Source organism: Eumetopias jubatus, unplaced genomic scaffold, assembly GCF_037043125.1.
Source record: "Eumetopias jubatus isolate StellerSeaLion01/CBP00866 unplaced genomic scaffold, mEumJub1_p1.0 scaffold_9, whole genome shotgun sequence".
NCBI classification, from domain to species: Eukaryota; Metazoa; Chordata; class Mammalia; order Carnivora; family Otariidae; genus Eumetopias; species Eumetopias jubatus.
In genome coordinates, this window is record NW_028274815.1 from 81,782,476 (window position 1) to 81,810,014 (window position 27,539).

Below are 27,539 nucleotides of genomic sequence, written 5' to 3' on the forward strand. Positions count from 1 at the left end.
GCGCGATTCCGCCCAGAGCTGGCTGGTTCCGGGGGTGGGGGGTCCGGGCGCGCGGCGCTGGCGAGAGGGGAGCGCGGCCCCGCGTCGCCCGCGGGCTCGGGCAGGTGCGCGGCGCGTCGGCCCGGTGCTCGCGTCCTCCCGCCCCGCGGCCCGGGCGCCGCGCCCGCCCCGCCCCCGCCCCCGCCCGCGGGCCGCCCGGGGCAGGGCCTGCAGCTGCGGCCCGCGAGCCGCTCACGGGGCATGGGCCGGCGGCCGGCGGCGGAGGGCGGCTGAGGGTGCGCGCCCGGCCAGGCGGTGTGCCCGTTCGCAGCGGGGACCGAGCCGTCGGCTGCAGAGACCCGGCCCCGCGGCCGGCGGCGGGCGGCGGGCGGCGGGCGGCGGATCTCCGCTCCGCACTGTGCGCGGCCGAGCGGGCGGCGCTGCCCGGGAGCGATGCGCTGAGCGCACGGAGGGCCGAGCGCGGGGCTCGCGGGCGGCGCGGGGAGTCGACCCCATGGGGCTGGCGGGCACCGGGCGGAGCCTGCGGGCGCCGCCGCCGCTGCTGCTGCTGCTGCTCCTGCAGGTGGCCGGGCCGGCGGGCACCCTGGCTGAGACCCTGCTGGACGCGTCGAGGGCCATGGGCGCCAGCTCCAGCCCGCCCAGCCCCGCGAGCGTGGTGGCTCCCGGAACGACGCCGTTCGAGGAGAGTCGCCTGCCAGTGTTCACCCTGGATTACCCCCACGTGCAGATCCCCTTCGAGATCACCCTGTGGATCCTGCTGGCGTCCCTGGCTAAGATAGGTGAGCGAGCTGGACCAGCAGCTGGGGTGAGGGCTATCGGGTGGGGAAGCGCGGGTGGGTGTCTGAGTCGAAAGGGACCCGGGGAGGAGCATTTTCATGCTTTGGTTCTTAAGTGGACATTGGCCTTGAAATAGCCCCAAACTATTAGCCCAGACGAAGTCAGTGACGTGCTGCTTACTTTTACCTCAGACGCCAAGTGGTACAGCCCTCTGCCAAAGCAGAGACCTGTTTACTGAGGGAGGAGGCGAGTGGGCTGAGGTTTATTCCTATCTGTCGTGGGGAGAGAGGCGCAGGCTAGCACAGAGGCCAAAACGGTTAAAGCCCTAGATGCTCTGAGGAGAGAGGCGCCTTGGCCAAGACACAGACCCTGCCACGCATCTGACTAATGAAGTGCCTGGGAGGGGACCAGGGACAACTGAGCGCTTGCAGCTGGGACAGGAACACCCTGTCTCCTCCCTCCTTTGGGCTGAGGCTGTCACTCTCCAGGAAGCTTTTTCTTAGGCGAACTGAGCCTAGTAAAGTGAGATGCATATGCAAATATCATTAACCCACTTTTCAAACTATCTCTTTAACTCTCATTTGGAAAGCAGAAACTCAGAATGTATTTTCTCACCTTCATTCCCCATTGCCCCCCCCATAAACTTTTGTTGTGATCGTGGGGGCTTTACATTATTTTTACTTTATATTTTAAGTACTTTTTTATTTTGAAATATGTCAACTACTGTTGTTGTAAAGATTCAAAGAAGTTATTAGGTCAAAAGAATGTTTGCATTATTGCATACGTCTTCAACATTTGTCCTGGGAAAGATCCCCTGCTGTACGATGAGGCAGGTCTCCATAAAGGATGAAGACACCTTGCCTGTCAGCCTTCAGCTTATTGATTGGTGGGAGAGGTACCACACACACCAGGGACCGTAATACAGGAAAGTGCTAAGTAGTGTGACAAACTCCGAAAAGATAATATGGCAATGTAGGGAGGCAGAAATCACTTCTTCATGCAAAGGAAGCATTTAAATGGGGTTTTCAAGGAGGACCAGGATATGGTTAGTTGGAGATGAAAGGGAACACGTTCCAGACAGGCATAAACAGAGGCATAAATTGGGGGCAAACACAAAGCAGTCCGAAGAGTTGGGTTTGTACGAGGGTGGAAGTTGGGGTAGGTGAGCCTGATGTCAGATTAAATTAATTAGATTCTATTAATGATGACGAAAGGAGGCACATGCTGTTTAATGACTTTGCAGTCTGCGATGACCTGGCTTTGACATGGTTGTACTAGTTGCGTGTTTTAATTCCACCTGAGAACTGGAAGCAGAGGAAATGGATTTCCCTATCAAGTAGATACGTGCATTTGCATAAATTCGTTGCGGGTAATAATAAACTCAGGTGCTGTCTCCTCACATGGTCCTCACGACAACCCTGACATGTGGGAAGGACAGATATTAATACCCTCCCCTCCACTGGGTAGAGGCAGAAACTGAAACTCCAGAGAGTTGACATGAGTTGCTCACACACACTCTGAGTGGGGAGCCAAATGCAGGCTCTGTTGACTCATTCTCTCTCCCAGCCTCCATCACTGGCCTGGTGCTTTTGTGCCCTGTTTCCATTACTGCTGCTTGGTTGCCATTTCTATTCAATTACAACATTTTGTTTTGTTCTTCACTCCTGATTATTTTAATCTAATTAATTACACTAATAACAGCCGCTGGTAGGCACTTAAGTTCATTATCTCTAATTTTCACAACCATTCTGGGTAGGTATGATTACCCCGTTTCCTATACGGCGAAGCAGAAGTGGGGAGGTTACCTTGCTGGTGGGTGGGGAGCCAGAATTCCACCCAGGTCTGTCTGATGTCTCATATTCGTGGCTCTCCTGGAGGCTTGTTTTCTCAGGAGGATTAAATGAGACTACCTATGTTTAACATTCTTAGAAAATCCTGGGCATGGAGTAAGTGCTGAGTATTGTCATCATTAGTAGGAGTGGAAAAGGAGTCACAGTATCTTCACTCGGTTCTCTGGTACTGCGTCTCCTTTTTCACTGGGCTGGGCCACCTCCTGCCTTTCTCTGTTTCTGTTTTAGGCTCAGCCTTTTCCAAGTGCTCTTATTTGCATGGGTTGCTTTTTCATACTTGTTCTTTTTCCATCATGATCCATTCATCTTGTTGGGCCTTACTCTGTTAACTGTGTGGCATCTTATTAAAATGCTTGTCTGAGTTCGTAGGTGTGTTGATCTGCCCATGGGCAGTATTTTTTTTTTTTATCCAGGTGTATTTCTATCCCCTGGCACTTGCTGTTCTCCCAGTCTTTCAGGCCTTCCCCCCCCTCCCCCCAATTCTCAACTTCACTGGCTACTATCTCCTCTTTCTCTTCTGCATCTGGGGTGGCACAGAGATGAAAATACAGACAGATGTTCATGTCTCCCAACCAGAAGGGTCTGAGCAGAGAGAGACCTGAGTAGAGACTGCCATGGGTGGGGTGAAGGATATAGTTCCCAGAGCAGAAAGTGCAGTTTTAGAGTCCCAAAAGCTAGTCCTTGGGGTCTTCCCTAGGTTCTTCCTGTAGATAGTCCAACCCTGTCCTCCTGTTGCAGCTCTGTCTGTCCTTAGAGGAGCCTGGAAGTGCCCGGATACCCCCCACCCGCTCCCCCAGGCCCTAAACTTTCTGTTGGCTTTGGGGAAGACTGTCTTTGTATTGAGGGATGCCTTTCCAGCCCATTCAGCAGTATCTCGTCATTCAAATTCTATTTTAACTTTTGCCCTGGAAAAACTGTTATTTGGGGGTGACTTGGATGACTTAATTCGCTCATACGTGGGGCAGGATGATGAATTGAGCTGTGCAGGGGACTTGAGGTGATGAGAACAGATGTGTTAACTCGAGCAAAATGCCATGATTTCTATTTGGGGCACTTTTATGCCGTGAACCCAGTGTACCTGAACTTAACCTGCTGCAGAGAACATGGAGACACATTGCTAGTGATTAATCTAAACAAAGATAACAGGTTGCCCCAAATGGAGGCTCCTAAGCACATCTGTAGGAAGTTTCAATCATGCCGGGTGGTGAATTCAGCATAGTTTGCTAGATTGCAGCACAATATAATCTTAGAAATATTGCAGTGAGAAGTACGCAAGTGCATTTTTGGCAGAGTGTTGAATGATTCAACTTTTCATTGTTTTTACCTGATTATCAAGGAAACTCAATTTCTGAATTATTGGTTAAAAAGAACATTGTGTAGTCATGGTGATGATGTGAATGCATATGTAAAGTAGGTTAAATAAATAAAAGAACATAGAATTTAGTACAACTTTGAATAGTTTTTAAAATTTTGGCAAGAAACATTTCCCAATTTGTTTTTCACTTAGATCCTTACACATGTGAAGTTGTATTGTTCTTTATTTTGAATGCTTATATTTTGAATAACTCTTGATTTTTTAACAGCTATAAATGCACACCGTGCTTGGTAAATCCTATACACAGGGATGGAGTTCTGTAGCTTAGAATAATAGGTAGCCAAAGAATTAAGAGAAAAATTTCCTGGAGCGTTCTAAGATGGTCTTCTCTGCTTTTCTTGCCCATGAAGTGGATCAGTGGGCTTTGCCCTAAACTGGGTGAACTTGGGCATGTGTTCTACCTCTCTTTGAAGTCCAGGAACAGAGCACTGGGTCTCTACTGTTTAAAACAACAGAACTCCCTTCTATGTCCTCAGTGGTTTTCCCAGATGTCCTCTCACTTATCTTGTAGTCTTGAGCTGGCCTGTTGGCCTCTTCCAGGTGTCACCATGCATCCTGCCCTTTTCATTTCCTTTACCCTTAAACTTGGGGTTAGGATGCAGAATTTTCCACTTTCCTCCACCCTGTTGTCTTGACATTAAATAACTTGTTTGTAGTATTGTTTTAAGGAAAAGGCAAAGCAGTTTGGTCCATGAAGGTTTCTCCTCTGGGCTCCAGTCTGGCCTGATTTGAAATATGAAACCAGATAGTTTCTTCCGTTGATATCTATCTGTATTACCTGAGATCTCGATCTCTTAGAAAAACCTACCCTTGCCCTTGATCTGTTTCTCTTTGTTGTATTTGGTTTTCCTGAAGCATATACAGCAGCTGGTTGGTCAAGGGATGAAGCTCATGGTCTTCACCTGTTTGTGAACCACATCTCACTTTGAACACACTTCTGAAGCTAAGTCTTCCTCATGGCATGTGTTTGTTCTTAAGCGAAAAGAAGAGTTTTGATCCTTTTTGTCTCTAAGTTTCCATCTTTTCCCTTTGGGCTAAACAAAGGATGAAGGATGGCTGCAATAGCTTTCTTTTATTCCTTATAAAGATCATTTTAGGTGTCTTCTAGAATTTTATCACTCAAACAGAGAAATATTTTCTTATCTTTTAAAAGAATAACAGGTAAGTTTTCACCAAAAATGTTACTCTCTGTATCAACTTCCGCAATGACAGTAATTATCATTAATGGGATACTTTTTGAATTTTTTTACAGAATTCTTTCACATATTATGAAGCCCTAAAATTATACAAAGGACTTCTTGTATAAATATGTTTGTTCCTTGTAGGGTTGTAAAAACTCACCTGTAAAACCAAGTGAATTTGTTGATTTGTATGTGGATAGATTTTCATCAGTGATTCAATTGCTTTTAAAGTTTACAGTTCTATTTGGCTTATCTGTTTCTTCTTCAGTCAGTTTTAGTGCTTGTGTTTTTATTTTTCTGGAAAATCATCATTTCATTTGAGTTTTTACATTTATGGGAAGGAAGTTATTTTCTATTTAAAAATACCTACTTTATCTGCATTTATTATTCTACCTTTTTATTCCTAATATTGTTATTTTTGTTTTTCCTTACCTTGACCAACATTCTCAGAAGTTTATCTATTTTATACTTTTTCAAAGAATTGGATTTTGATTGGTTTCTAGTTTATCACTTTCTTTTCTTTATTATTTAGCTACTCCTACTTTATTCGTGTGTATTTTTCTGTTGTTTTTATTCCTGAATTTAGAGCTTAGCTCATTAGTTATTGAATTTACTTGTTTTCTAATATGTCGACTCCCACCTTACAAAGGTAGTTAATCCCTGAAAAAACACTTATAGTCGAAAACATAATATTACTTTCAATAATTTTAGTGATGAATATTTTTATGAACTCTGCTCCAAAATTGGCATGTCCTTACACTAAAATGACATCAGTCTTATTAAAATAGACAAAACTCTTTCAACAGTTTATTTTAGTTATTGTAACTCTTAAGCCATTTTTCTTCATCAGTTTCTCCAAAATATGGCTATTTCTGTGTTTTCATTAAATTCAAAGCTATGGGGGTGCCTGGGTGGCTCAGTCGTTAAGTGTCTGCCCTCAGCTCAGGTCATGATCCCAGGGTCCTGGGATCGAGCCCCGCATCGGGCTCCCTGCTCCGCGGGAAGCCTGCTTCTCCCTCTCCCACTCCCCCTGCTTGTGTTCCCTCTCTCGCTGTGTCTCTCTCTGTCAAATAAATAAATAAAATCTTAAAAAAAAATAAATTCAAAGCTATGATAAACTGACATTTAAGACTGTGGTACAAAGCATAGTCACGATAATTCTAAGTTTATGTAAATTCATCTTTATTGCAAATTGTAACAATAAAGAGCATGGCAGAGACTAAAGAATTCAGGGAGGGGATGCAGATGAAATTGTACTTCCCTAGTAAATTGCATGAAATCATTATTGCTATCAACTGACAGACCTTTATATTCTGAGAGGAGAACTTAACATATCAGTGATAAAGCTGAAAAGATAACTGATGTATCTCATCAGGGGCACTCCACCGCTAATTTAAAGTCTATAAAATCCAATTTAGTTTTCATGAAATCAGAGAAATGCTTCATGAGCTGAAATAGGAATATTAAAAGAAACTCTTCTTAAAGGTGGTTTCTCATGATCAGGAATATTAAAAGAAACTCTTCTTAAAGATGGTTTCTTATAATCCAAATGGGTATATCTTTGAGGAATGGCAATGTATGTATTGAAGGCTAGAAATACATTGCTCTGTCCTACTTCAGTTGCATTGTATAGTTTTGATATATAGAGTTTTCACTGTTGTTTAGTTCTCAGTATTTTTAAATTTCCTTGTGATTTTTTAAAAAAGATTTTATTTATCTATTTATTTATTTTTGAGAAAGAGAGGGGGAGAGAGAGAGAGCGCGTGAGCAGGGTGAGAGGCAGAGGGAGAGGGAGAGAGAGAATCTCAAGCCGACTCTGAGCTGAGTGTGGAGCCTGACACGGGGCTCAATCTCACGACCTGAGATCAAGACCTGAGCCAAAATCAGGAGTCTGTCCCTTAACCCACTGAGCCACCCAGGCACCCCCCTGCCTTGTGATTTTTATTATTCTAGCCCAATAATTATTTACAATGATAGGTTTTAGTTAGTAAACATATAGAGATATGTGGTTATTTTTTATTTTATTCGTATTTTATTACATTTTGTTTAGATCGGATGTTTTCTGTGGTTTAATATAAGGTCCTTGTTTATTTTTACTTAAATTTTAGTTAGTAAACATACAGTGCAATATTGGTTTTGGGAGCAGAATGTAGTGATTCATCACCTAATTATATGGTCCTTTTTAAACTGCATTTTCCATGCTTGCTTAAAAAAGATTATATATTCTCTATTTATTTGGTGAAGGATTTTATACAGGCACATGTGCACGTATGCAGACACACATACACACTAGATTAAATTTGTAATTATGTTCAGATCTTTAATAGAATTGCCAAGTTTTTTGGCTGTTTTAACTATTAGGTTATATGGTACGTTAAAATCAGTGTCTAAGATTGTGATGCCAATTACTGTTTATAATTTTGTTAATTTTTGCTTTGTATATTTTGATGCTAAGTTATTGGGTGCATACAAGTTTAATATTGTTATATCCTCTGAGCGAATTTGTCCTTTAATTATTAAGTTATGAACTTCTTTATTTTTAATAATATTCTTGGGGCTCACGGTCTGTTTTTTCTTTTATTACAGTTGCTATTCAAAATAAAACTAGACTTTGTATGTCTTTTTTCTGTATCTGTTTTCCGCATCTATATTTTCCAGACATATCTTTTCCTATACCATTACTATTAAATCAACTAGATAATTTTCATTTAGATACATTTTATTAAACCACCTATAGGTGGATTTTTTTGTCTTTAATTTAAATGTTAAAAATATCTGTAATTTCAAAAGAAGTGCAGTTACATTTATTGTGCATTTATTGTGAGTTATATATATGGGCTTACTTTCTTTGTTTACTGTGCTTTTACTTGGTGTCTTTAGTTTTCTTGTCATATTTTGGCTTAGTATTTTTTTTCATTTATTTTTTATATATTATTATATATTCCATTTCTGTTCCTTTTGTGGTGACTCTTCAATTTTAATCTAATTACCTGATTTAACAGGAGTCAGGCCAGGCTGCTTTGGCTCACATTTTCCTACATATTTTGTAGTTGTATGATATTGTGTGCATAACTTAAACTCTCTGGGTTCAGTTGCTCTATTGTTTAAATGGGTAAATAAAAGTACCAATGTCATAGGCTGTTGTAAAAATTAAATTAGCTAATATATGTAAAATCTTAAAATAATTTTTTGGAATGTGGTAAACATAGTATTTGATATTTTATTATTGTTTTATCCTCTTTCTGAATAATACTTAAACTATAAAAATTTTTGACTGCTATCTGTTTGTTGCAGAATTTTAATTTTTTGTCTTATAATTTAGACCTGGTCTATATTTAATTTATTCCAAATTAGATTTTAATTTTTTGACCTGATTTGTATTTAATATCCTCCAAATTAGCTTTTGATTTTTATAAGCAGTGTTTACATTTGCAAACATGCTTATCAATTTTTTATTATTCTTCTGTCTCCCCCTTTCCCCCAGATTATTTTCTTTTTACTGAAATATGTTTTTGGTGTATACTTCAGGGAGGGTCTTTGAATGAGAAATTCTCTTGATCTTTGACAGTGTCTTTGATTATTCTCTTGAACGATTATATAACAGAGTATAGGGGTTGGAAATATTATCTCTTATCAGTTGGAAGACATTATTTCATTACTTTCTGACCCCTTTTGTTGCTACGGAGACTTATGTTATTATTCTCATTGCCCTTTGGAATTAATCTGACTTTTCTGTTGGCTTGTATTTAAGATTCTTCATTTGGTTATTTCTGATATTCTTCTGTTTCTTTGATGTGTCTAGGTATTGATTTATTTTGTTTTTGTTTCTTGGAACTTGTGCTTCCATGTTTCTTAATGCTGTTTCATGTTTTTCATCTATTTTTCTTTTCTTTTTCTTAGTAATTTTATCAGATCTTTTTACTAGTATCTCATTACTGTCAGAGTATTTCTAATCTGTGCTTAACCTACTCACTGGACTTTTCATTTTAATTATATTTTCATTTATGCTGTTTTGGCTCTTTTTTAAGTGGATCTGTGTTTTGTTCATACTTTTCTACTATTCAGTTACTTTTTATTCCTCCTTTGATTTTTTTCATTTATTTAAACTATATTCATTTTTTAGTTTTTTTTAGATTTTTCTGTTATTTTTAGTTGTTGCTAATTCTTATGTTTATCACATTTACTGACTTTCCCTTTTAGGTATTTATTTCCTTATATAGATTATATTTTTTGTTGTGAGCTTAGCTTCACCAGGGGATGTTTACTTGGAAGTGGTTTGTTTCCCTTAAGTTATGAAGGGTTCTTACACAAAAATGGTTTTGAGTTTTCATGCTGGGACCCAGAATTTTAGTGGTTGGCTTTTAGTACCAGCTTGGTTTTCCCATATGATTCAAGTGGACTTTATACCTGTATGTGGTATAAACCTGGAATTTTAAACTTTATAGGGAGAATTTTCTCTCTGCCCAAGGCCATAAAGAGTTGATGTGTTTCCTTCTATTTTTCTGGCTATAGGCATCTTTTAGTATTTATTTATTTGGCACAAAGTAGCTCTTTGAGACTCAGGAATTTATGCATGAATGCTTCCCTTACTGGTCTGATGTCCAAATTTTTTGTGTTCATGTAGGTGTTCAAATACTGGGTCCTAGCACATAGGGCAGGTAACTTGTCTGGAATCCCCCTGGTTGACTGGCTTGAAATCCCGCTGTCATCTCTTGCTTTGACTCCTCTCTTTATTTCTGGCCTTCCACACATTTTCCTTTATTTTGAATGTGGCTAGATATTAATCTTGTATGTTTGAAGTAAGAGGTGGCTTTATCTGTGTTTGCATTGTTGGATGGCTCAGTGACATTGTACTTGGCACTTTTTAAACAAATGCTTGCTATAAAATGTTTGAAGTCCATGGATATATTCTGTTTATAGAATATCATAATGTATGATATTCTATATGTATGTATGATTAAATAATGTATGATTAAAAACTCTTTAATAATGTAAGGTGAATGTAATGTGTGCTTTCCTAGTTTTCCTATGTTCAGGATATAAAGATGTGACTATTCTGCTTTTATCTTCTATGTTTTCATAGTTGGGTAGAAGAGAAATAACTCATCAATTGAAGAAGTGTTGGACCTAAGTTTTGGAAAAGATGTCCCCCAGATTAGAAGTAGGAAGACCCTATTGTAGTTCGAGTTCTGCTATCAACTTTGTTGTATGACCCTGCCAAGTCTTCAACTACTTAGTTCTCACATTTAATTAGTAGAAGGAGGGATATGTATCTGCCCCATCTGTTTAACATTTCCACAGGGATAATATGAGATACTCTGTAGGGGAGGAAGTAATTTATAATAAAGATTTTACTTTTATATAGCAGAGGAAACTTAAGCCAAGAGAAGCATGTGTTCATTATATTAAAGTGACGTGCAGACATGGGCGTATTGTCATTCCAAATGAGGCATGCACAATTACAGGTTACTCTCTTGCAATTATATCTTTTAAATGTAATGAATCATAATTGATGTACTTCCTGCAACAATTGTGCACATTGTTCATCACCATCCAAGGGCTTTCTAATCTTGATTTGTGAAATTCATCCCTTACTTGAAGATGTATGTATTCCTTTCCCTCTTCAATCATTCCAGGGGAGGACATGAGAATTCCTTTGAAAGCTATGTGGCTGTGACATAATCATATTTTAAAGGTGAGTTTCATGTTATTACTTAGCGTTGGCATAGAAAGGCTCACGTGTAAAAACAGAAAAGTCAAATTCACAAATGTATTTAGACATTTCAACTGAAAATGAAACAGATGACACATGCGCACCCTCTGTATGTGAAAGTGCTCTAAAGAAGCTTTAAAAGTTTTGTTATCCAGAGAAAGTTCCTCGTGCAGTCATGAGGCAGTGGAACAATTCTTTTTATTTTTTTAATATTTTATTTATTTATTTGACAGAGAGAGGGAACACAAGCAGGGGGTGTGTGAGAGGGGTAGGCGGAGGCAGGGAGCCGGATGCCGGGCTCAATCCCAGGACCCTGGGATCATGGCCTGAGCCGAAGGCAGATGCTTAGTGACTGAGCCACTCAGGCGCCCTGGAACAATTCTTTTGCCATATTCCTGTGACCCTTCCACTGGTGATTCTGCTGCTCCCTATCACTAAGCTTCTTTCCTAGGGATCCTAGGGCTGGGGAATCTGATCTGTGTAATGCAGCTGAGCAGAGTCTTTTGTTGTGGCATTGGAGGGTGGAGATAGGTGGGCCTAGATAATCCCTCTATTATGGTTTCATTAATAAAATAATAATAGCTAACAAGGTTGAAGCATTATTCCATGCCAGGTATTTGGGCCAAGTGTTCTATACCTGTTGTCTTATTTAATCTTCATAGCAACTCTGGTTGGTAGGCACCATTATAATCCCCAGTTTTAAAAAATAGGTGAGGGAACAGGTTGAGAGAACTTAGGTCCAGAGTGTCACAGCACTTAAGGGGTAGAGGTGGGATCCGTGGCCAGTGTACTTCATCGCTCCACTGTGTTTCGCCCTGAAGAAGAATGTTAAATTCTAGGTATCTGTCTGTGGTCTCCAGAGCACCTTGATGTGCCTTATCTCAGACACTCTTAACCTTAATCTTGACTGTCTCAGATTTTCACTATAAAATCAAACAATGATAATTACATCCTGCCTACTTCAGAGGATCATGGTGTGGACCAACTGAAATAATATATGAAAGCACATTTGACTCCACACTTAACATTAGTCCAAGTTCACCACAACTCTGTAAACTGGTAGAATGGAAGGCAAGGTGGTGGAACTCATAGTGGTATGAGAGCTGGAACTTGAGTCTAGAATTTCTGAATCTTGAGGGACGCCTGGGGGCTCAGTCGGTTAAGCGTCTGCCTTCAGCTCAGGGAGTCCCACATCGGGCTCCTTGCTCAGCGGGGAGCCTGCTTCTCCCTCTGCCTGCCGCTCCCCCTGCGTGTGCTCTCTCTCTCTCTGATAAATAAATAAAATCTTAAAAAAAAATAGAATTTCTGAATCTTGGTCTCGCTTTTGCCACCATGCATAACTTAGGGAATGTAGAATTCTAATGGTTTTGAAATGTAGATTTAACATGTTAAGATTCATAGGTTAAGGGTTCAACCTGTAACTTGGGCTACCATGTAAATTTTAATAGGCCAAAGTTCAATTTCAACAGGTTGACAGGAGAGAAGGTATTAAATCTGTTTTGTGTTGCATGTATATGCACATGTGTTGACTTGCATACACAATGCATGTGCAGCATGCAGACATATATTCACACACGAATGACATTCATTTAGGACATAAGCTCCATGAGGGAAGGGACTTTTCTCTTTGACCTGCTATCTAGGACAGTGCTTGGCACATAGCAGGTACTCAGTAAGTAAGTACTGAGAAAACAAATAACTAAATAATGTTTAGAGATACTTTTTGTTTCACCTCAGCTTAATCATGTGGTAGTTAAGGTAACTGTGCATCCTTGTTTGTCTGTGATATCCACGATTTGTGTTAGCCGAGCACATGTGTTAATAGTGTGCCCTTCACTCTCAAATATACTCGTATGATCATTTATTTGGCCACTCTACTTATAATGTATATACTGTTCTTGCACATATTTGAGTGATAACTTCAGCTCTGTTGTTCAAAATCCGAGCTCTACTGCTCTACCACTTGCTAGGTGTGGAGTTTGGGTAAGTTAATAAGCCTCTATATCCTCAATTATTTCATCTGTGAAATAGGATAATGATAGTAGCTTCCTTACTGGATTGTTGTGAGGGTAGAGTTAATGCATGTAGAAAACTTGCCACCTTCACGAGAACAGAGGTCTTGCTTCCTCTTCCGAAGCATACTGGCATTGCACCAAGAAAGTCTGTTCTGCCCAGTTATTCTGTAACAAGTTGTTAGATCATCTGGATGGACCTGTCTCCTGCTGTTGGTGTTATGCCTGGGTTTCTCTCTAAATCATACGCATTTCAGTTTTCATTGTTGCATAAATTAAAAAAAAAAAAGATCTGCTTTTGTAAGTTAATTTGCCATGGAAAAAAAAAGGCAGTGCACACCCTTTGTTTGGTCCCAGGTTTGTGTGTTGTACACTAAAGGGTGAACAGCCAGGCGTAACAGGTGGGAGGCTGAAGAGAGGGCCCCACACACAAGGCTTGTGGTCCGGTGAGACGGTGAGACCTTCTCCGTAGGAGCGCGCTCTCTTCTTGACCCTCCTCCTGACCCCCGCTGGGCTGCTGGGTATACTCAGTGTCCTCAGGGCTCCCAGATATGTCAGTTCACACACGGGGGAGGGGGGGTTGTATGTTTCAGCCCATCCTTCCCAAGTCCATTTGTACTTTTTTACAAACTGTGTTTCTTTAGGAATCGAGGCAGAAAAGCATTTTAAAACAAAATGCTGCAAAGTAATCATTGCTATTTAAAAACTGTCACCTGGCCCTCCCTATCAGCAGAAGCCCACACTAGCTGAGTGTCCATTTTATCAAACAAAACACCAGAATGGTGTGGAGAGAAGAGAATGAGAAATTGGGGCCCCTCCTTTCCATCTGATTGAAATGTCTGGTCTTCAGGATTGGTAAGAATACACCGTTCCTGTCAGCTGATCTTCTTAGGAGAATGGCATCATTCCTTGTGCATTCTCTGCTGACCTGTCTGGAAGGATATGAAAATGCTGCCTCTGGCTCTAGGAGCTCACATCTTTACAGGAGCTAGAAAATACATATACATGCCTGCGTGAACTAGCTCCTGCCTCAATCTCTCCGGGTCCTGTTCCTTTGGCACTTTTATCACTATCTAACATGTATTTATTTATTCATTAGTCACCTGTGTGTGCTCGCTGTCCCTCCCTTCTCAAGTCAAGGCTCTGGGGTGGGGGCCTTGGGTCTTTTGGTTTTATCCACCTCTGTGGAGCTGAGGAGGCACACAGTTAAAACTAATGATGTCTACATTCTCAGTACTGTTTTATATTTTTAGCTGTTTCACATCTATAGCCTCTTGATGCTCACAGGAGCCTTCATCTGGTTTTGTTTTACTGCTGACATTCATCATTCATTCACATGCTTATGTTCTAAGCTAATGGTTTTTCTAAAGCGATTTGATTAATAAGATAGCTAATTTATGTATTTAATGGCTTTACTCCCTCTGCAGTGATTTTTTTTTTTTTTTTGTCTTTTCTTTTCATTTGGTCTTCGTGTCTTAATTTTGTGTTTTGGTTTTTTTAAAATTTTTTAAAGGTTCTATTTTTATTTGAAAAAGAGAGAGAGAATACAAGCGGAGAGGCAGAGGGAGGGAGAATCTGAAGCAGACTGTGCCCTGAGTGCAGAGCCCAATGTGGGGCTCGATCTCATGACTCTGAGATTACGACCTGAGCCAAAACCAAGAGTTGGATGCTTAACTGACTGTGCCGCTCAGGCGCCCCTCAGGCGTCCCTCAGTTTTGTGTTTTGAGGCCACTGAAACCAGGGGAGTTACTGCTATTCCTGAATCTCTGAACAAACATGTGTAATCGGCAGGACTCCAGTATTTCATCTTTCCACTAAATATGTTAGTAGTATTGATCATTATTTTAATAAAATGTAATGATTATGATGATGGTGGGACCATAGAATTCTTAAGATCTGTACATCTTCAGAGTTGGAATCCCTTTGGTCTTTGCAACAGTAAACAAATGGAAAGACACATGGATGTGCAGAGACCACCGAGTTGGTAATCAGAAGCTGGAAAGGAGTGAACAAAAATGTGATGATTCTGGTAAGTTTAGAAAATAGTATAATTTACCAAATAGGGTAGTTTCTTAATTTAATTCTAGCCACCCATGTGCACATAGCTCCCATCCGTGTAAATAACTGGGGACTGCAGCAAAGTGTTAGCAACCACTTAATTGAAAAATGAAATTAGGTAGCAATTACTGGCTATTGTGGGTTCCTCTTCTATACTTTGATCTCTTTATTTTAAGCAAGTGGTAAATTTGTTTGGAAGGCAGGCTCTCAGAGGAATAAAAACCAAACAGAACATGAAACTCCCAACACAAGGTGGTTGAGTGGGTGGGGTAGTCTCCCTGGATAAGTGTGTACAACTTAATGATTGGTGGGCAAACAACAAAACCAAAATTGGCATAAATCATTTACTAACACGTGGGCTGAAAGAATGACAAGTCTGGGGATTTAACATCTAGCCTGGGGCGATAGAAAAAAATTGTTTTCAACTGTTGACCTGCATGGATAGTTTTGACTCTCGGTTAGAGTATACCAGAATCCTCATACCCTCCCCGGACCCTGGATACTGGTGCCGCCTCCCTGTGCCTCTTCTTGATCTGCAGAGGGTCTATGCAGAAATAGTCCACAGAGCCTAACTACTCCCTGGATTCTGTCGTTCCCCCTAAATAATGGCTACACCCCGGGGAAGTTTTTACTCTCAGAACGATCTCTTTCAATCTAACCCTTCCTTGGCTGATCCCCTTCATCAAAGTGTCTTACTAAAATGGAAAAAGAAAAAAAAGAAACGGGTGTGGGCCAATAGCCACAAGGGGGTGAAGCTTGGTAAAGTTAAAGATGTTTGGAATCTGAGGCTGTCGAATCTACCTCTGAGCTGTAAAATCTCAACCTGCAGTCCTGACAGATTCAGAACAAATTCTGTGACGACTCTATGTGTACTTCACGAGAAACCTGAGTCGAGGACTTTTCTAAAGAAGAATTCTTGGCGTGTCCAGGGGCTGCTGTCATCATTTTAACAGCCTGGATCTTGTTTCCCACCTGGCGACATTAGAAATTCCCCTGGCATCTGTGGGTTACTTTACTTGGCGCGGGGAGGCACATATTTCACACCCAGATGTAAAATACGCGAAAATACTTGGGTCACCATCCAGCATCATTGTTATTTCCTGGTGCAGGGTTGCAGCCTCGGTGGGCAGTGAGGGCGCACCCGGACCGGTTCGTTTCTGGGCTGTGTGGATGGTGTGATGTGTCTCCTCCATCTTGGTTGCAAGGTGCTCGTGGAACATTTTGCAAAACTCCTAGGACACCATTGGAGCATGTTGATTGCAAGAACTGACCATCTTTGGAATTCCTGCCCCTGGCCTATCCCACCTGTAGCTTCAAAAAGGATACTGTGACGTGTTACAAGGAAGTAATCTAAGATGGTCTACTCCAGCAGGAAGTAACCAAGATGGTAAAGTACGTAAGTGGTTTAGATCCTCTGAAAGCCAGTTAGTGGGTAAGCTAGCTAATATAAAATTGAGGAAAACCATGAATAACTCTAAATAAAAAGCGAGAAATATTATTTACAGAAAAGCACAGTGTTTATTATTTGTTCTTTCTTCACTGGCTTTTCTCACTCTCCAAGCACAATTTCTTCTTTAATCTTGGAAAGGAAGAAATTGATGTGCTTTTTACAAGATCATTATGCAAAGTAATTGTGGTATGTATACTTTGCTTAGATGCTGATTAGCTAGCCTCTTGCATGACAGTCTCTTTTAAAATTCCTGGAAAAATCGTGAGCTTTTTTGTCCCAGAAGTAGCCATTGGGCAGCCGGGGCCTGCAATTGTCCCTTCACTGGAATCTCTTTTATAGAGAGAAACTGGAGGACTATAGATTCGCCGTAAGGCCCAAGCTGGGGAGCTGCATCAGTGGACGTTTTCATTTTACCGTGTGCCTCCTGTGCTCACCACTGTGGCTCAGGCTCTTTCACAGCCAGGACAACTTCTTTAGTCACTGGTCTGCCCCACGTTGATTTGGGCAGTGAAGCCCAGAGAGACTCTGGGCCTTTTTGCTCACCCTCCAGGTTCCTGAGAGCTGAGGGATTCAGGGCCAGGAGCATCTTCCCAGGCCACCCCCTTCCTGCTCAGGGCATAGCGCCCTCCCAGCCCCTCCGCATGTGGAACCAAAACATTTTCATTTGAAGGGATAGCTTGCATTCTTTCAATTTGTGACTTCCCTTGAAATCCCGAGAGATAATAGTCTTCTATTATTCCCCCATCAGATTTCTGAGAACAGCACCTTCAGTTGCATCTGCCTTTGGCCCCAATATATATATGTCTTTTGTGGGACATGAAATTCTCAGTCGGCATTGGATACAGTGTCTTCCATGAAGTAGGGCAAGCCAGGAGTTATGGATGACTCCTGTGGGTGTGTCTGCATGTGTTACACAGGCTGCCATATGCACACACACAACTTTTAAGTCACTCATGAGCAATCACAGGGTTGCTAGTTAGAAACTAAATATGAAATTTCTGCTCAGGGATGTGTGCATAGTCTACTCAGCAAAAATACTTTTCTGGCCTAGTGGTTATAGGCCAAATCTTTTGGCCCAACTTCTTATAGAAAGGAAGCTGTAATACTGAAAATTGATCTTATCTTGCCAATGGCCCAGGAATGCAAATGATGAGTCTGAGATTAAAGAAAGGGCTTTAATCTGCAGGTGGTAGTGAGGCAAGGGCATGAGTCCAATCCTGGGCCCAGCCCTGGCGCAGGGGTCAGATTAGGATTTCGCTATCTTCAATGGAGAGGAAAGTCTGAGGCCTGCAGGCCACTCCAGAAGTTCTCTCAGCTTGTGGAAGCGAATGTCACCAACTCTCAGTGTGCTGCTCAGGACCTGTCAGGGAGCTCGCCCCATTGACAGAAACCAGCTTTGGGGCTCAGTAAGAACAGGGAGGTACCCCTGAGGAGCTGAGCCCTACTCACTTGCTTAAGAGATGGGACGCCTGTCCCGTAAGCCGTGGAATCTCAGTGCTAAGTTGTGTTCTCATTGCTCCAGTTCAGATTTGAAGTCAGAAGTCAAAAAAGAACAGTGAAGAGAAAGAGAATGGAAGATTTCCCACTCTCATCTCCACTGCAGTCTTAGGAGCCTCTGAAGGTTGGCTTTTGGACTTGCAGTCCAGACAGGCGGCCGACAGGGTGGCCTAGCGGTGGGTATGCATGCCCTGGGAGATGGGTGGAGGAGGGCGCCAGCAATGGGGGGTCCTGCGGGCTCACTGGAGAGCCAGCACTTGCCCAAATGAGACGAAGCCCCTGCTCAGCTCCAGCCAATTGCCACCTTGCACAAATTGGGGGACAGAAGGCCCAGTCTGCTGTATTTTTCAAGATAAACTAAACAGAGGATTTTATGTGTGCAGACTCTCAATGTCCAGAGGTTAGCTCAAGATTCAAAAAACACCAGATGAGCAAAACAAAGTAGGCCTGTAGGCCACGGCGGCCCATGGCCTGCCGGTTTGTAACTCCGGCCCGGACTTTTTCATGTTACGTGAAGTTTTGCTTCCAGGATTCATAGCTGCTGATATTTATTTAAGGGAGCTGACTTACGCAGTCAGGATCAGTTGGAATTTGTGAGGTTAATAACAGTCCAAATGAATACCATCCCCAGAATGTGATTATGTCACAAAAAGAGAAATAAGTAATAGCGGGGACATCCTCTTGCCATTGATAAAAACGGGGAGGCCATTCTGGAATCTCCAAGGAAAAGGCATTCCCATTTTACACCTTGAGTAAGAAGCATGGGCACAGGAAGCAGTGCTGGGATGGAGGTCAGGCCTCGGGCACACGCCTCTCACGTTGCCTCTGACAGTTGGTTAGTTAAGTCATACAGCAACTTCATTATCTACGACAGATAAACTGTGGATAAATCAGATGTTATTCTGACAATTGTTAAACAGTGAAGAGTTACTTCCCTTCACTAAAGCGTGTTTTGTCAATTTCAATAAGAATACCTGTTCTTGGTGTCTCAGTAGATGATCAGGTCTCATACAAGAGGCACTTTCCTTTAAAAATGTGTCTGTGAATATTTTAACATTTTTAAATATAATAAAAACAAGTAAGGTTCTTGTGCTGTTGTTCACTGAGCATCATTTAGAATAAACTGGTAGGAGTATTGTCATAATAAACATACGTGCTCTGGTAGATTGGGATATCATGTCAGCATGTTATACCTTGCTCAACTGTGTCCGTTCTTTGATATTTTGCTACGAGCATTTTTGTAGAAATTAGTTATTTGACCCTTTGCATTGCAGAACATTCTGATTTTTTTGCTTTTTATTTTTGGATAGCCCATGCTTTGTACAGTTTGAGGTTTTCGGTCATTTCACCATAAACATTTTGCCATCTGTCTAATTGGCCGTAAGGCAATTTTGCCATAAAAGAGAAAATCACGAAAAATAGCAAGGACATTCATCAAAGAGGACATAATGAAACATGAAAAAATTAATAAAAGTGATGTAAGGATATTTGCCATAAAAGCTAAAGCTGTGAAAAATAAAACAGGGACCTTTAAAAAAGGACATAATTAAACACGAAAAGAATTAATGATAAAATTCATTGTTAATGTCTTCCTTCATTTAGATAGAGAGGTGTCAATTTTCCAAATATTAGGATGCATGTTTGTAACTGAGCTTTTGTATTAAATTGTGAAGGGCTTCTACACTGCTCTTCATTCTTGACATACTTTCACATGTCCATTCATACATGTTCCAGAGTTCTATGGGAAATGTACAACACATAGGAATGCTGTAACATATTTTTAACTGAGCTTTGTTACCATTGTAACTAATATGTTGTTTTCTAATATAGTATGCAATACAGCTTTATACTGTCTTATTTCACATGTCCAGTATTTATCCAGTAAGTTTTTCCAGTAGATAATTTTCTATCGAGTCGATATATACTAGTCATCGTCCACTATTTAAGACCGCCATGTCTACTCATCACTGTATAGAACATGATGAGCACTAGCCAAGAGTTAGATAATATATAAATGGGACCTCTGTCAATGGAGCAGTGAAACCAAAGTGTTAATCAGTTCTTTCATCTTTCAGAGCAGAATTGCCTTATGGTCAGTTAGTTAGCACTGAAAATGTTTGCAAGTGAAAATGCTGTGGCCAAGATGTCCACAGTGAAGATACCAGACCCACGTTTAACATCCCCTCTCTGAGAGTTGCCTTTCAGAGGCCTGGTTCAGAGGCTGTGGGTCAGCTGATCAGTTATTTTGGGATATGTGCATGGTGGCAGTGCCTGTCAGCAGAGATCAGTTTGATCTACATCTTTTCGTACTTGTTTGCTTAGCAGTATTTATGCAGCTATATCAATATTTCTTTTGCTGTGCCATAATCATTTTATAAGAACAAGTAGGAAAGTGAGAAACAAACGTGAAGATTTGTTTTCTATTATGGGAAAAGATACATAACATAAAATTTACCACATTCACCCTAACAAGTACAATTCGGTGACATTAAGTACATTCACAGTGTTGTGCAGTCATCACCCCTGTCTGTCTCCAGAACTTCTCCATCTTCCCAAGCAGAAGCTCTGCCCATGAAACAATAAGTCCCTGTCCTCCATCCTCCCAGCCCCTGGGAAACTGTGTTCTTCTTTCTGTCTCTGTGAATGTGACGTATCTAGGTACTTCATGTAAGTGGAATCATACAGTAGTTGTTCTTCTGTGTTTGGCGGAAGTGAAGATTTTAAGCATAGCTCTTACAACGTAAGCGAAACTGAGGTGAAGGTAGAAATCACCTTGAGTGATGAAAGCATAAGCCTTTAGGGTAATCAGATAGAAACGAGTTGTCTGGGCATTCTGTGGTAAATAAAATGACAAAACTGCAGGTTAAAGAAGACGATAGGAAAGTTGGAACCAAGAATGCGAGTGAAGACCGTGATAAAAGGCGAGGCCCACGATCTTTGCTTTCAGGGGCTTGAACCCCAGCGAGAGCACGCACAGGCGGTGGCCGTATGCCTATCCATGGGCATGGAGAAAAACCCCTAAAGGAGAACAGCCAGAGCAAATGGAAGGTAAAGAGCTTCTCTCTCTATTGCCATTTTTATCCACCTGCTACAAACTATGAGCCACTGGGAGTGCAGAATTGAGTAAAACCTTGCCACCACCCTGGGAATGTGTTCTAGTGGGTGAGACAGACCCTCAGGTGGATCTGGGAACTCTAGTGCAGTAAATAGTCTGCTAAAGGCATCAGCACGGTGTGACTGAAGACAGAGAGCCACACGAGCTCCTCACTGTCCTCTCAAAACATTTTGTCTGGTCTTCGATGGAGAGCATGTATTTTTCCTCATATTGTTGCCCGTATCGGGTGGTACAACTTCCCAGTACCTGAAGGTAAGTCCCAACTGTGGATGACAAGGCCTAAGACACATTACTCTCACTGATTGTCAGGGTTCTTGCAGCACCTCCTAGGGGCCACATTTGGTGCCCACCCTGATGAGTTTTGCACGCGCGGTTTCCCTCTGCTTGGAAGCCCCTCCCACGCCTCTTGGCTTAGACAACTCCTACCCCTCATTTCCTTAAGGAGCTCCTCTCCGGTGAGACAGACAAGATTAGAGAACTTGCTGTGGTTCCACTGCGACTTACATTTCCCTTTCCATAACAAGCGTGACATTTGTAACGACTTCTTTGACATCCTTTGTCCCTGTGGATGGTAAACTCCTTGGAGACAGAGCCATTATGTGAGTGCTTGGAAATGCTTGTGGGTCAATAAATGAAAGAATAGGTGATCGTGTAAGTTATTTATCAGGTTTTAGGAAGAATGAATATTTCCTTTGCAATGATTTTTCCATAATAGACATGATTTCCAGCTAATGATTTACAGGCTGTTCAGGCATTTCTCAAACAAATGTGTCTCGAGTACCAACTTTGGGTTTTAAAAGCAAGCAGGCCACCTTTCTTCCATCTGGGCACTTGTTTTTTTGCATGGTAGTTATGACTTGGCATTTGGAATCAGGATTTTGTAGATGATCTTTATCGAGTTCAGAAAGTTCCTTCTACTAGTAATTTGCGGAGGGTCTGTATGATGAATGGATGTTGAATTTTTGCTAAACACTCTTTCCACATCAATCACCTAATTCTTCCTCTTTAGTCTCTTGATAAGATGGGTTACATTGATTGGTGTTTCAACATTGAGCCCCATTGGCATTCCCTGAGATAAACCTTACTTGGTCACAATGTATAAATTTTGTCATATATTGCTGAATTTTTGGCTAAGGATTTTTACACTTACACTGTAATCCTGCACCCAGCCCCAGTGTCACCAAGCAATTCTTGGACACCAGCTAGGTGCCCCACAACTCAGTTCTGACACCATCCACCAGGAGGTAGTGTCAGATCCCACAAATTAAGGGCTCAGTCCCGCAAGACTGCCCGCTTATCAAACAAAGGTTTTAGGGGCTCTGTACCAGGAAAGGCGTTGGAAGAACAAATACGTGTTTCTTATTATAAATTACCGTATCACCATACTCATAAAGGATATTGGTCTGTTGCTTTATTTTTTGTACTCTTTGTTTGATTTTGGTATCAGGGTAATACTAGCTTCATAAAATCAACTAGGAAATGTTCCCATCACTTCTGTTTTTTGGAAGAGATTACGTAGAATTGGTATGATTTTGTAGAATTCACTAGGAAAACCATCTAGGCCTAAAGATTTGTTTTTTAAGGAGTTTTAAATTGCAAATTCAGCTTTTTTAAAAAAAGATTTTATTTATTTATTTGACAGATAGAGAAGAGAGAGAGCAAGCCCAAGCAGGGGGAGCGGCAGGCAGGGGAGAAACAGGCTCTCCACCAAGCAAGGAGCCTGATGCGGGACTTGATCCCAGGACCCTGGGATCATGACCTCAGCCTAAGGCGGCTGCTTAACTGACTGAGCCACCCAGGCGCCCCATGGTTTTTTTTTTTTTTTTTTTGCTGGTTACAGCGCTGTTTAAATTATCTCCTTCATGTTGGGTGAATTGTGGCTATTTGTATTTTTCAAGGAATCAGTCCATTTCATTGAAGATGTCAAATGTGTGTGTAAAGTTGTTCATTGTATTCCCATATCATCCTTTTGATGTCGGCAGGGTCTGTAGTGACTGGTTTCTTTTACTTAGCACAATGTTTTCAAGGTTTATCTATGTTGTAGCATGTATCAATAGGTCGTACCATTTTATGGCCAAATATTCCATTTTTTGCCATATTTTGTTTATCCATTCATCAGTTGATGGGCATTTGGATTGTTTTCACCTTTTGGTTATTATGAATAATGCTGCTATGACATTCCTGTACAAGTTTTTATGTGGACAGATTTTTGTTTCTTTTGTGTATATACCTGAGAATGAAATTTCTAGGCCAAAAAAGTCTGTATTTAACTTTTTGAGGGACTGCCAGACTGTTTTCCAATGTGGCTGTACAATGTATGTTCCTAGCAGCAGTGTAGGAGGGCTCCTATTTTTCCACATCCTCATGAACATTTGTGATTACCTGCCTTTTTGATTATAGCCATCCTAGTGTGTGTGACGACCCATAGGTTGTTTAGAAGTGTGTTGAGTCCCCAAGTTGAGATTTTCCTGTTTGTTTTTTTTTATATGTTACTGCTTTCTAGTTTGACTCCATTGTGATGGGAGAATATATTCTGTATGATTTTAGTTCTTTTAAGTTTATTGAGGTTTGTTTTTGTGGCCCAGGATATGTTCTATGTTGATATATGTTCTGTGGATTCTTAAATGTGGATTCTGCTGTTTGTGGTTGGAGTCCTCTATAGAATTGATGGTCTAGTTATTCTATCAGTTATTGACAGTGGGGTATTGAAGTTTTTATAATTGTGTGTCTATTTCTTTTAATTATATCACTTTTTGTTTCATGTATTTTGTAGTTCTGGTGTTTGGTACATATGCATTTAGGCTTGCCATGTCTTGGTGAATTGACCCTTTTATCATTATGTAATGGCCTTTCCTGTCTCTGGTAATTTTCTTTGCACTGAAGCTTACGTTATCAAGTATTATTATAACTACTTCTACTTTCGTTTGATTAATGTTTAATGATATAACTTTCTCTATTATTTTATTTTCGACCCAGCCTATAGCCCTGTATTTGAAGTGAGCTTTTTTAGGCAGCATATAGTTGGGTGATACTTTTTAATCTATTCTACTAACAGCTGTCTTTAATTGATATATTTGGACCATTTTTTAAAATTTTATGTAATTATTGATATGTTTGTGTTTAGATCTGTGACTTTATTTTTGTTCTCTGTTTTTCATTTCTCTGTTTTCTTTTCTTGCCTTCCTGTGAGTTATTTGAGCAGGTTTTTAGAACTCCACTTTTAGCTATAATGTTCTGGGGAGTACCTCTTTGTATAGCCTCTGTAATGGTTCCTCTAGGAATTATGTTACATATGTGTGTGTGTGTGTGTGTGTGTGTGTGTGTGTGTGTGTGTGTGTATACATATATATAAAATATAACTAATAGGTTACTGGTATAGTCACTTACCAGTTTGAGTGAAGTATAGACCTTACCTCTTGTTACATCTTTTTATTTTCCCCAACTTGTCATACGGGTGGCTTAAACATTTTCTCTGTATACATTGAGAACCACATCAAGTGGTATTCCAATTTTGGCTTCAGTGGTCAAACTTAATTTAGAAAATTCAAGAGGAGGGGCGCCTGGGTGGCTCAATCATTAAGTCTGCCTTTAGCTCGGGTCATGATCCCAGGGTCCTGGGATCGAGCCCCGCATCAGGCTCCCTGTTCTGCAGGAAGCCTGCTTCTCCCTCTCCCACTCCCCCTGCTTGTGTTCCCTCTCTCACTGTGTCTCTCTCTGTCAAATAAAATCTTGTAAAAAAAAAAAAAAATTCAAGAGGAGAAAGAAAATACATAAATTTGCTCATATTTTTGTTCTTTCTGTTTTTCTTTCTTCCTGATGTTCTAAGATTCCATTGTTTTCTTTTTGAGAATTTCTTTTAGCTGTTATTTTAGGGTAGGTTTGCTCACAACAAATTTTCTTAGTTTTCCTTCCTTGATTTTCCCTTTATTCCTAAAGGATATTTTCACTGGGTATACAATTCTGGGTTGGCAGTTCTTTTTTTTTTTTTTTTTTTTTCTGCACATGAATAATGTTGTGTTACTTCCTTATAGTCTCCATGGCTCCTGACAAGAAATCTGATGTTCTATTTTCCCTCCTGTAGAGAAGGTGTCCTTTCTCTTTGGCTGTTATCTTGATTTTTTTCTTTTTTTGTATTTTCAGAAGTTTGACTATGGGTTGTCTTGCTGTAGGTTTCTTTGGATTACTCATATTTGGGGCTTACTCATCTTCTTGATTCTGTAGGTTTGTGTCTTTTGCCAAATTTGGGGAGTTTTTTGCCCTTATTTCTTTGAGTACTTTTGTAGCCCGCCCTTCTTTCTTTTCCATTCCTGGGACGCTGATGACAGGAATGTTAGATCTTCTGCTTTAGATCCATAGGTTCCCTCAGGCTTTAGGTTTGTTTTCTCCCTGTTCAGATTGGATAATTTCTATCATTCTATCTTAAGGTTGCCTATTTCCTTCCTGTTTACTGCATTCTGCTATTGAGCCTACAAGATTAAATTTTTTATTTCAGTCATTATATTTTTCAGTTCTAAAATTACCGTAAAGTTCTTCTTTATAGCTTCTATTTCTTTGCTCAGGCTTCCTATTTTTTTTTTTTTTTTCATTTGTTTCAAGTGTGTTTGTAATTGTTCATGAAACATTTTTATCATGGCCGTATTCACATTTTTTTGTCAGGTAAATCTAACATCTCAGTCATTGTGAGAGTGGTATCTATTAATTTTCTTTTTTTCTTTTTCATTCAGTTTGACATCTTGATTCCTGGTACAATGAGTTATTTTTTATTGGAACATGAGCCTTTGGGTATTAGTTATGTGACTCTAGATATTATTTATACCTTGTATTTTAGATGACTTCTTATGACACTAAGTGGGAGAGGGAGGTTCTATATTGTTATTGCCAGTTGGGGGTAGATTTTCAGGTTCCTCACTTTGCTTTTATTGACTACCTGACGGGGAGGATGCTCTTCATTACCATATGGGGGCTGGAGATTCTGTATTCTTACTAGTTCTCTCCTGATACCTATTTGGCTGAGAGAGGGGTTAGGAGTACCTCCTTGCTGTTCCTCTGGTGGCCTCCCCTGACACTATAGTGAAGTGGTGGCTTCATTTCTGGTGGGTGGAAGTGCAGGTCCTGATTCCACTAGGCCTCCTTTGACCAACCTTGGTGAAGAGCTTGTGGGATGCCTATAATTGCAGGTGGTGGGAGTCCATGTTCTCCGCGTAGTCTTTACTGGCCTCATCGAAGAGAGTTACCACTCAGTGGTGAAGAAAGTCTTGCCTCCCTGCTTTTTCTTTTCTGACATCACCCCCATAGGGAGGTTGGGGTTTTCTTTATAGTCTAGTAAGCACAGAATCTAGATTCCCCACTCAGATTTTGCTGACACTGGGGCCACAGTTTTTTTTGTTGTTGTTGTTGTTTCTTTTATTTTTTGGGTTTTTTTTTTTTTTTTTTTTTTTGGTGTTTGGCAGGAGTAGAGCAGCTATTACCTCACAGTTTTCTCTTTGTCTATGCTGATTCTTTCCTGGTCCAGAGTATAGACAGAGCAGGCTTTTGTTGGGATTTTTTTTGTCTGTGATCATTGGCATTTCCAGCCTGATGGCTTCTTCAAGTCTGGGATATGAGAGGCAAGAAGAAAACCCAAGAAACTCACAGCTGTGTTGTTCTTCAGGTCTCAAGGTCCCTAGCTGGTTTTCCTTCTTGGGCCACTTTCAGAACCTTCTTATGCTTATTTGTATATAATGTCTAGGGATTTTAGGTTTTTTTACTTAGTGGGAGGAATAGAGGAAAATGCATATTCCATCTTTCCAGAAGCAGAAGTTGGTTCTTTTTGTTCAATCTTCATTTTCTTACCTTTTCCCCCCCAGCAATCTTTAAAAGGTGAATAATTCAGGCATACCTAAGTTCCGTCTTAATATTCTTTACTTTTGGGTCACTGTAATATATCAACTGCTCTATAAGAGAGATGATTGCCACATAGGATCTCCTTGTGTGTTTTATAGATTCTTCTTTCTTTTCTCTAATGCTACATTCTTTGACACGTATGGAATTTTCCAAAACTCCTGGATTTGTCTTTGATTCTTCTGTCTGAGAGTAAAACATTGGTGAAAAACAACCAGTGTTTTTCTCTCTGCACTTACAGAACACTTTTGGCCACCAGATGTGTGGGTTTTTCCACACCACCCAACTCTCCAGTTCTCTGAGGACACCAACTGGGTATGCTATAATTCAATTCCGTTCTGACATTATCTACCTGGAGTTAGTGTCAGAGCCCACTAGCGAAAGGCCCAGTCTCATAAGACTGTTCCCATTACAGATGCCAATTGTAAGTTCCTGTACTTCTTACTGACCACCTATGAATTGAGGTTCCCATGATGCCCTCTTTGGGTTCAATCATTTGCCAGAACAGCTCACAGAACGTAGGGGATAAAGGATACAGATGAATAGCCAGGCAAAGAGATATAAAGCAAGATCTGGAAGGGTCTCCAGTGCAGGAAATTTTGTCCCTGTGGAGTTGCATTGTACCACCCTC

The 27,539-nt window shown here is 40.9% G+C and overlaps 1 protein-coding gene across 1 annotated transcript in view; it reads left to right on the forward strand.

The window, feature by feature from the left end:
- The first annotated feature begins 493 nt into the window (after positions 1 to 493).
- SLC9A2 (solute carrier family 9 member A2) overlaps positions 494 to 27,539 on the forward strand; it is a 94,808-nt gene continuing 67,762 nt past the window's right edge. The window contains exon 1 of the mRNA XM_028104033.1: positions 494 to 779. Coding sequence (XP_027959834.1) covers positions 494 to 779 — 286 coding nt within the window. The remainder of the gene's footprint in view (positions 780 to 27,539) is intronic.